The 11,617-nt window shown below is 41.1% G+C and overlaps 2 protein-coding genes and 1 non-coding gene across 5 annotated transcripts; 2 read left to right on the top strand and 1 right to left on the bottom strand.

The window, feature by feature from the left end:
• The first annotated feature begins 188 nt into the window (after positions 1-188).
• polr2d (RNA polymerase II subunit D) lies at positions 189-2,821 on the top strand. Its single transcript, XM_029715064.1, has 4 exons — positions 189-507; positions 1,041-1,221; positions 1,358-1,453; positions 2,404-2,821. The coding sequence occupies exons 1-4, from the start codon at positions 432-434 to the stop codon at positions 2,480-2,482; spliced, it is 432 nt and encodes a 143-aa protein (XP_029570924.1). The 5' UTR covers positions 189-431; the 3' UTR covers positions 2,483-2,821.
• Positions 2,822-6,562: 3,741 nt separating this feature from the next.
• On the top strand, positions 6,563-11,416 carry ilkap (integrin-linked kinase-associated serine/threonine phosphatase). Of its 3 annotated transcripts, XM_029715062.1 has the most exons (11): positions 6,563-6,620; positions 7,070-7,182; positions 7,617-7,748; positions 7,907-8,024; positions 8,285-8,391; positions 8,831-8,924; positions 9,570-9,657; positions 9,861-9,994; positions 10,163-10,282; positions 10,525-10,606; positions 10,724-11,416. In XM_029715062.1, exons 2-11 carry the CDS (start codon positions 7,140-7,142, stop codon positions 10,862-10,864), a joined length of 1,059 nt encoding a protein of 352 aa, XP_029570922.1. In that variant the 5' UTR covers positions 6,563-6,620; positions 7,070-7,139; the 3' UTR covers positions 10,865-11,416. The 3 variants fall into 3 exon arrangements, with proteins under 3 accessions (XP_029570922.1, XP_029570921.1, XP_029570920.1); XM_029715061.1 differs by lacking the exons at positions 6,563-6,620; positions 7,070-7,182 and having other exon boundaries at positions 7,195-7,748; positions 8,834-8,924; XM_029715060.1 differs by lacking the exons at positions 6,563-6,620; positions 7,070-7,182 and having other exon boundaries at positions 7,196-7,748.
• On the bottom strand, positions 6,783-6,854 carry trnag-ucc (transfer RNA glycine (anticodon UCC)). The gene has a single exon. It is a non-coding gene; the product is annotated as a tRNA-Gly (tRNA).
• Positions 11,417-11,617: the final 201 nt, after the last annotated feature.

The raw sequence follows: 11,617 nt of genomic DNA, 5'->3' as shown, positions 1-11,617 counted from the left end.
TTTTAAAACCCAAATGTCACTTAAATATGAACAAATATTTATCATTGTTAATGTTTAGACAATTATTTGTTATATATCATGAACAATACAGGTTTTTGACACCTTTCTGCTATTACGTCGGGGGACTTTTAGTTTGAAAATCTCTGAAATTCCGTGACCCAGAAGTACTTTTTTTTGTGTTTCTGACGAGACGCTGATTGGTACGCATTATTTTTTTTTCAGCTAGCACCTTCCTTCCTGGATGAATTTGGAGATTCGTCTTGCTAATGTTTTTGTAATGCCGAAACAATTGTGCAAACAATTATAAGGCGCCGATATACGACATTTTTAGTTCAGAGCAAGCAACTGGATACCAGCTGTTTCTTTTTTATCATTTTTTTAAAACTGTACCCGCAGCTAGGAAGGCTCGTTAATTCAGTGTTACAAGCAGCATGGCGTCCAGTGGCGGTTCAACAACAACTGTCGGAGATATCGAGGAGGACGCTTCTCAGCTACTTTTCCCCAAAGGTTCGTATCCAAATGTATTTATGTTAACTAGATTGAATATAACGATTCACTTAAGGTACCAAGGTAGCTATCTAACTAACTATATTCCACATCATAAACTGGGTGGTTTGAGCCCTGAATTCTGGTATATCAGACCGTATACCACTGGTATTTTTACTGCTCTAATTACGTTGGTAACCAGTTTTTACAATAGCAGTAAGGCTCCTCGAGAGGTTGGTGATTAATGGCCAATATACCATGGCTAAGGGCTGTTCTTAATCACGACGCAACGCGGAGTGCCTGTACACAGCCCTTAGCCTGGTATATTGGCAATAAATTACCAACCCAGAGGAGCCTTATTGCTATTATAAACTGGTTATCAACATAATTAGAGCAGTAAAAATACCTGTAAGGGCTGTGTCCAGACACAGAGTGCCTGGATACAGCCCTTACGGGTATTTTTACTGCCCTTAGCCGTGGTATATTGACCATATTCCACACCCCCTCAGGCCTTATTGCTTAATTAAAACCCACCCCTCCCCTGCGTTCTTCAGAGTTTGAGAATGCGGAAACACTTCTAAACTCTGAGGTACACATGCTTCTGGAGCATCGCAAGCAGCAGAACGAGAGTGCAGAGGACGAACAAGAGCTGTCTGAGGTCTTCATGAAAACTCTGAATTATACTGCACGTTTCAGCCGGTTCAAAAACAGAGAAACTATCGCCAGTGTTCGCAGGTCAGTGTAACTGTTGTCACGATCACAACCAAAAACAAATGTCAATACCTTATAAAAGTCAATGTACATTTATATGGTGGTGAATGTTTTCATTAACTTTTCATGTTGACTGAAATGATTGTCCTGTATCCCACAGCTTGCTCTTGCAGAAGAAACTGCATAAGTTTGAGTTAGCAAGTTTGGCCAACCTTTGTCCAGAAGCAGCAGAGGAGGCCAAAGCCCTCATCCCTAGGTAAGACCTGCTGTTACTGTCTCCTCACTTATCGTCATACTCAGCCCTCTAAACCAGTGGTTCCCAAACTGCCAGGGGGTTCAGTCCGGCTTTCAACTTACACTAGAAAGTGCACAAGGTGCCATTTTGAAGTTGGGTAGTGTATCATCAGTTGCTCTTGTCATGTCAGTCATTGCATACCTTAGAGAGCCATTTTTAACTTGTCAAGAATGTCCAGATCAACTATCCCATGTCAGTTAACTTTTTAAAGCATGTGTTTTTTGCCTAAATATCTTGTTGTAATGTTTGTCACTCATATCACATGAATACACATTATACAGGGAAAAATCTAAAGAATTTGAAGAAAATGTGCTTTAAAACAGCAACATTTTCTCTGCACCCCATGACAAAATATGTACAATTGCAGGAATTAAGCTTTAAACCTTCAACATGTTCTCTCTGCCAACAAGAGGGTTGTGAACAGTTTGTGCCATGAACAGAGCTTGTGCCCATAGAAGTAGATGTGGTGCTTACGCAGGGGGGCACGGGATTACGCAGGGGGGAACGGGATGTTCCCCAATGCTGGAAGGAGGGCCTGAGTGAAAAACTTTAGAAACCCCTGCTCTAACCCAGACTCTAAACCTTGTCTCTGATTGGGTAGCAGTCGGCTCTTGACCAGGAAATCGGGCTTAAGCGTTTGGTATAACCAAACTGTGTGGCAGGTAGCCTAGTGGTTAGAGCATTTGGCCAGGAACTGAAAGGTGGCTGGATAAAATCCCCGAGCTGACAAGGTAAAAATCTGTCGTTCTGCCCCTGAACAAGGCAGTTAACCCACTGTTCCTAGGCTGTCATTGTAAATAAGAATTTGTTCTTAACTGACTTGCCTAGTTAAATAAATGTTACATTTAATTATACATTTAGTGACAGTAGTTGTGCTGTTTTGTTCTGAAACCTGTTTGTTCTCTTTGCAGTGTGGAGGGGCGGTTTGAGGATGAGGAGCTGCAGCAAATCCTTGATGACATTCAGACCAAGAGAAGTTTCCAGTACTGAGGACAATTCCTCCTCATCTGGCCTATTCTAACCTAAACCCATTCTGTCAGAATATACTGGTCTCCGGTACTCACACAGAAGGACACTGAGTCCCAAATGACACCCTACTCACTATGTAGTGCACTGCTTTTGACCGTTCTCCCCAGGATGTGTACCTCCAGATCAGACTGTTTTTTTGTGCGGGGGGGGGGGGGGGGGGGGTTTAACAGATGTGCATCAGGCACCACAGATGTACATTCATTATATCCATTTTGAAGACCATACCAAGCTAGGATGAATACATACATTCCTAAATGTAAATACTTTTCAAATAAACATCTGAAATACTTTTCACAGCAATTAGTTTTATTTTCATTTAGCTGCTATACAAAGTGGTTGTTCACTTCCTCTTGTCAAATGCAATCAAAATTTTCTCAAATGAATGCCACCGTATGAAATGGTACAGTGGGGGAAGAAAGTATTTGATCCCCTGCTGATTTTGTACGTTTACCCACTGACAAAGAAATGATCAGTCTATAATTTTAATGGTAGGTTTATTTGAACAGTGAGAGAAAGAATAGCAAAAAAATCCAGAAAAACACATCTCAAAAATGTTATAAATTTGATTTGCATTTTAATGAGGGAAATAAGTATTTCACCCCCTCTCAGAAAGATTTCTGGCTCCCAGGTGTCTTTTATACAGGTAACGAGCTGAGATTATCGCTGGGCCACATTGAGGCTGCACCATCATGTAAAGATTTCACAGCAAGTGACACTGATATTAAGTAATAATAGAGTAGGCCTAACTTTGATCACCAATGACATTGTTGTGAATTTCAAAACAGGCCATTCATAACTTCAGAGCGTTATCATGTTCCTCAATTAATTCAGCACATTTCAGCAGTAGTGTAGGCCGAGGCGATCTCGACACAGTGTGGCACCTAAAGACTCTCAGACCACGAGAAACAAGATTCTCTGATCTGATGTAGCCAAGATTGAGCTCTTTGGCCTGAAAGCCAAGCGTCACGTCTGGAGGAAACCTGGCACCACCCCTATGATGAAGCATTGTGGTGGCAGCATGTTGTGGAGAAGTTTTTCAGCTGCAGGGACTGGGAGACTAGTCAGGATTGAGGCAAAGATGAACGGAGCAAAGTACAGAGCTCCTTGATGAAAACCTGCTCCAGAGTGCTCAGGACCTCAGACTGTGGTGAAGGTCCCCCTTCCAACAGGATAACAACCCTAAGCACACAGCCAAGACAACGCAGGAATGGCTTCGGGACAATTCTCTCAATGTCTTTGAGTGGCCCAGCCAGAGCCTAGACTTGAACCCGATCGAACATCTCTGGAGAGACCTGAAAATAGCTGTGCAGCGACGCTCCCCATCCAACCTGAGAGCTTGAGAGGATCTGCAGAGAAGAATGGGAGAAACTCCCCAAATACATGTGTGCCAAACCTTTCTAAAAACCTGTTTTTGCTTTATCATTATGGGGTATTGTGTGTAGATTGATGAGGGGGAAAAAACTATTGAATACATTTTAGAATAAGGCTGTAACGTAACAAAATGTAGAAAAAGTCAAGGGGCCTGAATACTTTCTGAAGGCACTGTATGAACTGATACGAAAAACAACACTTGATTCAACACTTCCAGTTTTTCTATTTCAATTATTATACAAAAGTATTGCCACCAACAGAATGCTATATATATGTTCAACATAATCTCACACTCAATTCCTGCAAATATGTAAAAAAAAAAAAAAAAAGTATTTCAGCACATTTCATGCGTTTTTGTGTGGCTTAATTCGTGTGACAATACACACATTTTTGTGCAACTAAATTCATAGGAAAATATAAAACGATTTGTGCGACTTCATTCATATGAAAATACGTTTTTTGGGGGGCAAACTTCAGAACAATCTTTTGAAAGTTATTGGAGCAATGCATTTTGGGCAATGGTGTTCTACACTGCCTTTTTTGTGTCCCACAATTATTTATATAACAAAACAAACATGTTAACAAACCATTATTGTTAATCAACCAGCTTGTCACCGAAATATTTATAATATAATAGTAGCCTTACGTTTAAAAAAAAAAAAACTATTAATGCCATTGCTGTTTTCTATGCTTGTTTTCACATTTTTGTGGTATCGATAAACGTATTTGATTGGGGAATGGGGATACATTTTCATGATGGGAAATTAATTCATCAATAAATGTGAGGAAACAGAAGACCTGCAAAAAAAACATGTTTGGTTTAAATTCCCCTGGTGCAACTGCATGGTATTTGCAACTATAACAAGTCTGGACTATGAACAATTTAGCCATATCAATGCTGTTAAACAGGTTCATGTAAAATAATGCATTTTGTTGGCTTACACTTCCAAGGCTGTCTCATGTTGATTATTATGGTTGTGTTAATCATGTTTTATACTTAGGCTATTGTAACAAGGCATATGCAAGGATTGTAGTCCTACTGCCTCTGCCCAGAGGCCTACTAGGCTTTCATGGCAACATCAGTTAGAGCTCACTTTGCCAAGTATGAGCCCTGGTTAGAGTCCCTGTTGCAGCTTTCACTTTCTTACGCAAAATTGGTGGCAGCTTTGGGATCACGTACAGATCACATCTAGTTATGGGATCTAGTGGTGGGAAGCATTCTGTTTCACAACATTGTGTTGGGTTTAATTACGTTGATATATCTAGTGAACAATGGATAAGCAACAATGGGTGTGATGGATAGAAGTAGTCACTACAGGTGTGATCAAGCCTTACATTAAAGTTGCCTGAAGCTGAATGGAAAGTGCTATGCCCTGACCAGTTATTCAGAAGAAAATCCTCTGTGACTGTCTAATTTACATAAGTTAACTTACCAGTGTGGAGTCAAGACAAACATATTGTACACAAAAAGTATCTGTTTAAAGTGTTGTTACAACCATGGTGTTATTTTGTTACTGAAGCTTATACATCTAATAAACGGACAATGATCTACATCATATGGGTAGACACATAATGTAAGTGTGTTCTGCAGCAAAACACAACTAGTCTTTTTTTAGGATGCAAGTAATATGAATCATTGTTGATCCATCCTGTTCTGATCTAATGAGATGGATGTAGGATTTTCTACGGCCTAGAATTGAGGCCTTTCCCAGTCATGAAGGAGGAAGCTAGGCCCCTCTTGGTTCTCGTTAGCGAAGATTGAACAATGCTGTCTAAAATATTGCATCTGACTAACGAATGGACGGAGACAGACCACAGTCCCCTCCCCGATTTCATCGTGGGGGACAACAATGTGATCAGTAGATGGGGTGTTAACTGATTGGCATACCTGTAAATTACCTATATTATCCCAATGCTGATGAGCACCTGATTTGTATTCTAGGGACAGTGAGTAGACTGGACCCTGGTTTTATGGACACACAATCGATCATTTTGCCTGTACAGTGCTATATTTGTGCCATAGTGTCCAGTTACTCCATTCAAACCTGTCTGACACGGGTAAAAGTGCAGCAACACTTCCTATGATCTAGCTTTTTGTTCAAATTCTTTTTTTGTATAATAGGGATGAACACTAGTGAGTAAACTGGACAATGGTTTTATGGACACACAATCGGTAGTTTTTTCTGTGAAGTGCAATTTGTTCGTGCAACACAACAAATATAAACTAAGACTTTTCTTAAACATTACATTTCTAAATTGCACCCTTGAACAATAGGAGCAGTAAATGAACAATAATCATACAATCAAAATAATGGTCTTTTTTTTTTAAATGGTCAATTTAGGCCTATATTTTGTGTTTTACTGGTAGGCTATTACTACTGTATGTTCTTTACAATCATTTACTTAATCTCCAACCATTTCTTAATGTACTCCACTTCATAATATTATTTGTCGTATATAATGTGGTAATTCTCTTTGGTAAAAAAATTCACCTCATGTTGTTATACTTTTTTTTTTTTTTTTTTACATCATTTTAACATTATGCACTATGCAAATCTGCAAAAAATATTGATTTTGTATCATACACATAGTTTTCACCGCGGACATTTATTTTGAAGGCATAATACGAAAACCGGATGTCTTAACCGTGCTGCCGTGATACTATTACAGCAAGGCTTGACATAGCTTCCGAGTTCGACTAGAGACCAAAATCTTCGGGCGTCGCCAGGTGGGTTGAAGGCTACATTACAACCCTTTTTGAACATCTTCATTCAATGTTGCATTGTTGGCACTTTTGTGCCGGTTATTGTTTGGGAAAAAAAATATGTAATGGTTTGTATATAGCTTATAGTCAAAATGCTTTCACATCAGACAGTATTACAAAACGACTTGCGTTGGCCGGGAATCGAACCCGGGTCAACTGCTTGGAAGGCAGCTATGCTCACCACTATACCACCAACGCTGACATAAAGTTACTGTAAAACATGATCATATTTGAAGTAATAACTGTGATGTTTTCTGTAATTAGAAAAGTTAAAAACATTTTTTTTTAATTTGACCATATACATATCAAACTAGCTAATTAGCTACATTTTCATAGAAAATAGGCTAACTTTTTGAAAATACGTCACGATTAAATAATGGAGATGTGCTAATGTTGCTAATGTTGTTCATAAGCTAAATACTATTTGCGAGCGCCCCTGAATGAAGTCAGAAGCAGCAAACCAGCGAAAGCGCCTTCTTCAATATGGATTTATTCGACGATCTTCCAGAACCAACCCAAACCGCAGGTAGATAACTTGATATGTCACATTAAACACGTTTCATGAATTACACATTTAACATGTTTCAAGGTGTCGTAATCAAATAACGTTAGCTTGCTGATGCTAACCCAGCCTCTGCTATAACGTGTTTGCTAACATTACATTAGCCAATTATGTGACGTTAGCTAGCCAACTGCTATCTAGCAAAGAGACAGATTTGGTTGCTCTCTCTGTCTATCGAGCTAACGTTACCTGAACAAATATAATCTAACAGTTAATTTTTTTATAAGAATAGCTAGTCATTAATTTAATAGGCCCAGTGCAGTGGGTTTCCCGACTAGCTATCAAACGTTACTTGTTAGCTAAGCTGGAACAGCTAAGCTGGGTAGTTGACAGTTAGCAGTGGATGACTGAATATTATATTTTCCCTTCATTGTCTGTCCCGGTTCGACCTGCATCAGGTGAAGCCTCGGTACAGAAGACATGTCCATCACCCCTGGAAGACAGGGGGGCCAAGAGGAAAAGAGAGGCACCTGATGATGATGATGAGGTGGTGGAAGAACAAAAACTAGAAGAAAAGAAAGTTTGTAAAGGTTTTCGACATTTCCACATGAATGTGCAGTATGTCACTTATTTTATGTTTGTCTGTCTTGTCTGTCTGTGTCTGGAGTTACTACTAGCTATGAGAGATCACTCTGTGTCCCCAGAGGATCAATCTCTGAGTGAAAGTGATCACTCTCTGTGTCCCCAGGTGTGCCTATACTGAAGGGGTATGTAGCTGCTCGGAGGGGAGAGAGAGAGGAGATGCAGGATGCTCACATTCTCCTATCTGACATGAAAACCTGCCTGTCCATCCTTCCAACTACAGTGTAAGTCCCCTCTCTGACGCAGGGGAGTGTCAGGATGAGTCCCAAAGTGCACCCTATTGCCAGTCATATGTAGTGTCCTACTTTTGACCAGACCTTCCATAGGGCTCCAAAAGTAGTGCACTATATAGGTAAGAATATGTCTTTTGGGAGACATCCTAAGTCCCCTTCTCTCTAACATAGGGGAGTGTCAGTCTGTTAGGACCTGGAAGGTGTGATGGTGTGCTCCAGTGAAGTGATGTACACTACTGTCTGTGTTGAAGGTCTCGTCTGGCCTACTTCGCTGTGTTCGACGGCCATGGAGGAGCTAGAGCCTCTCGCTTCGCTGCAGAACATCTTCACCACACTCTGGCTCTGAAGTTCCCTAAAGGTGAATGGAAAGACTCAGATCCCCTCTTCGCTGTCAAAAGACTGGGCTGGATTTATTTGTTGTGTTATCTCTTCACATATTCAATATACATCAGTTAATTCTTGAGATTTGGCTCCTGAGTGGCGCAGCGGTCTAAGGCACTGCATCTCAGTGTTAGGGGCGTCACTACAGACCCTGGTTCAATGCCAGGCTGTATCACAACCAGCCGTGTTTAGGAGTCCCATAGGGCGGTGTGCAATTGGCTCCGGTTTGGCCGGGGTAGGCTGTCATTGTAAATAAGAATTTGTTCTTAACTGGCTTGCCTGGTTAAAAAAGGACTCAGATCACATGCCTATTCATCCTCAATAAACTTGGCTTTCATTTCTAGTGGTATTATCTCTTCACAATATTCTAGAAGATTCATCAATTTCTAATGCATATTGTGTGTCTCCTCCCACAGTAGAAACTGAGAACCTGGACAAACTCGTGAAGAAGTGCCTACTAGACACCTTCCGACAAACAGATGAAGACTTCCTGAAAAAAGCCTCCAGCCAGTAAGTGCTTAGTCTTGTAAACCCGACCCTAGGCAACAGCAGTGACTAGGTTCTGGTAGATATGACGCACTCTCTTGGTAACTACGATAAGGGAAGGAAAAAAAATATGGGGTGGGTCCTCTTCAGACAGACAACTCTCCCAACAAATCACGAGGCAAACATGCCAGAACGTCATTATTCAAAACCAAAGTTTGTGGTTTCAGGTTTCAGGTAGTTGATGTCAACTAGCCACTTGCAAAATGCACTCATTAAAAATCTGTGATCTCCATCTTGCTAGCTACTATTTGGTATTTTATTCAAGCGGATAAGGAAGTGATGTAGGTAGTGACGTAGTTCCTCTTTACCAGACTGACATTCTATTACGTACAGACGTGTTAAGCCGGAACAATGAAACATTGTGGGAGGCAACACGGATGTCTAGTAAGTGCTTTGAATGTCTGTGCATTACCATGGTTAAGTCCCAAATTACAACCTATTCCCTACATAGCTGTGTATCCCAAATGGGCCCTGATCAAAGGTAGTGCACTATGTAGGGGATAGGGTGCCATTTGGGAGTATTTTAGAAGCCTTATAAATTGATGAGCTAATCTGTTCTACATGAATGTATGAAGCGATGTGTACAGTGTGTTTGGTCTGGTCCCACAGGAAGCCTGCCTGGAAGGATGGTTCTACAGCCACCTGTATGTTAGTGGTGGATGACATGGTGTATGTAGCCAACCTGGGAGACAGCAGGGTAAGGTGTTGCTCTGCTCACACATTCCGTATATAGTGCACCCTATTGGCCCTGGGCTAAAGTAATGGACTAGGGAATAGGGTGCAATTTTATAGTAACCTTAGTTTTAACCATCATCAATGATGATATTGCCAAAGGAAGCTGCTTTTTTATTCTGTTGCGTTGTAGTAAATTTCCTCACCTGTAACATTGTGTCTCTGTAGGCGGTTCTCTGTCGGATGGAACAGAAAATGCAGGGCGGAGATAGGAAGTGTGTCACTCTGGCGCTCAGTAAGGAACACAACCCCACCATCTACGAGGAGCGCATGAGGATCCAGCGGGCGGGGGGCACCGTGAGGTACTGGGCTTTCATATCTTTTCTCTGTAGATCTGTGCCTGGAAAAAAGCATCAACAACAAAAATAATCTTTGATAAGTACTAATGATGTCCTTGACCTGCTCTGTGAGGAGGAATAACTATTTAATCAACTCTTTATCCATGGTTGCTGCTGTGTATGTTGCTGCAGGGATGGGCGAGTCCTTGGGGTGCTGGAAGTGTCCAGGTCTATAGGAGATGGACAGTACAAACGCATTGGAGTCATATCCACACCTGACCTCAGGCGCTGTCAGCTTACACCCAATGACAGGTAAGACACTGACTCTTTCAACCAATGATCGGTAAGACATGTACGGTTTCAACCAATGACAGGTAACACTATGCCAGGTACTCCCAGCCGAGCCCTGTTCCAATACTTTGTAAATGCATTTTTTTTTTACTCCCTTCCTTGAAGTAGTCACTGAACTGACATGACGTGGGCTTGGAAAAGCTAACTGGATTTGTTGGAGGACTGATGGGTGAACTCTCTCTTTCTCTTTTTCTCTCTCTCAGGTTCATTATCCTGGGCTGTGATGGTCTGTTTAAAGTGTTCTCTGCAGAGGAAGCTGTTAAATACGTTCTCCACATCTTGCAGGTATACATCATGCTCACAATGTGTGTTTATGGAAAAAAGAGCTCACAGGATGTGTGTTTGCTGTGGTGTTTGGAGTGTGTGTGTGTGTGTGTGACACTGTTTTGTGGGTATTTTCAGAATGGGAGTGTTGAGAAGAAGGAGGGACAGACTGAGGAAGAGGGCCACTATGAAGCAGCATGTCAGAGACTGGCCAACGAGGCAGTGAGGAGAGGATGTGCCGACAACGTTACCGTCATACTGGTGTCTGTTAGCTTCTGAACAACAGACACCCGATCTGGCCCATCATTGATGTGTCTCATTGCGTGCCTCAGTGCCTCTGAGTGCTATGTCCACCGTGGCTCCAGACCTTAAAACACATGAACAGACGAACATCAGAAACATGTTGGTCAAACGTTCATTATAAAGGAGGTGTTCTAATCTCTAACTCAATGTGAACTGTATACTCTACGCATGCACGCAATGCAAGAACGCAAGTTTCTAATTGCTTGTGTTGCATGCTTGCGTAGGGTGTAAATTAGGCTTACTGCCCTGTAATGCTTAACCTGATGACTACTGATGATTTAAGTGGGCTTTATGTTTTCTGATCAATACCTTGTCTTATCTCATTTGTGCACATGTTGTTTTATTGCCTTCAATGTTACATTTTCTTTTTCTTTGGTGTACTTTTAAGAAACTATTTCAGAACATAATTTCAGAGATTTAAAAAAATAATAATAATTGTACAATGTATACATCCCTGTATAATCCAATCTGAAGCTGGTTTAGATTTAACGGACTCATGTCTTCCTCCATGTCCCCCCCCCCCCCCCCCTGGATAATACAGATGTACAGTACCAGTCAAAAGTTTGGACACCGACTCATTCAAGGGTTTTTCTTTATTTTTACTATGTTCTACATTGTAGAATAATAGTGAAGACATCAAAACTATGACATAACACACATGGAATGACGTAGTAACCAAAAAGTGTTAAATATGTCTGAGATTCTTCAAAGTACCTGCCTTTTTTCAAT

Source organism: Salmo trutta, chromosome 26, assembly GCF_901001165.1.
Source record: "Salmo trutta chromosome 26, fSalTru1.1, whole genome shotgun sequence".
Lineage (NCBI taxonomy): Eukaryota > Metazoa > Chordata > Actinopteri > Salmoniformes > Salmonidae > Salmo > Salmo trutta.
Note: the sequence above shows the minus strand (reverse complement) of the source record. Positions and strands in the feature narration are given on the sequence as shown.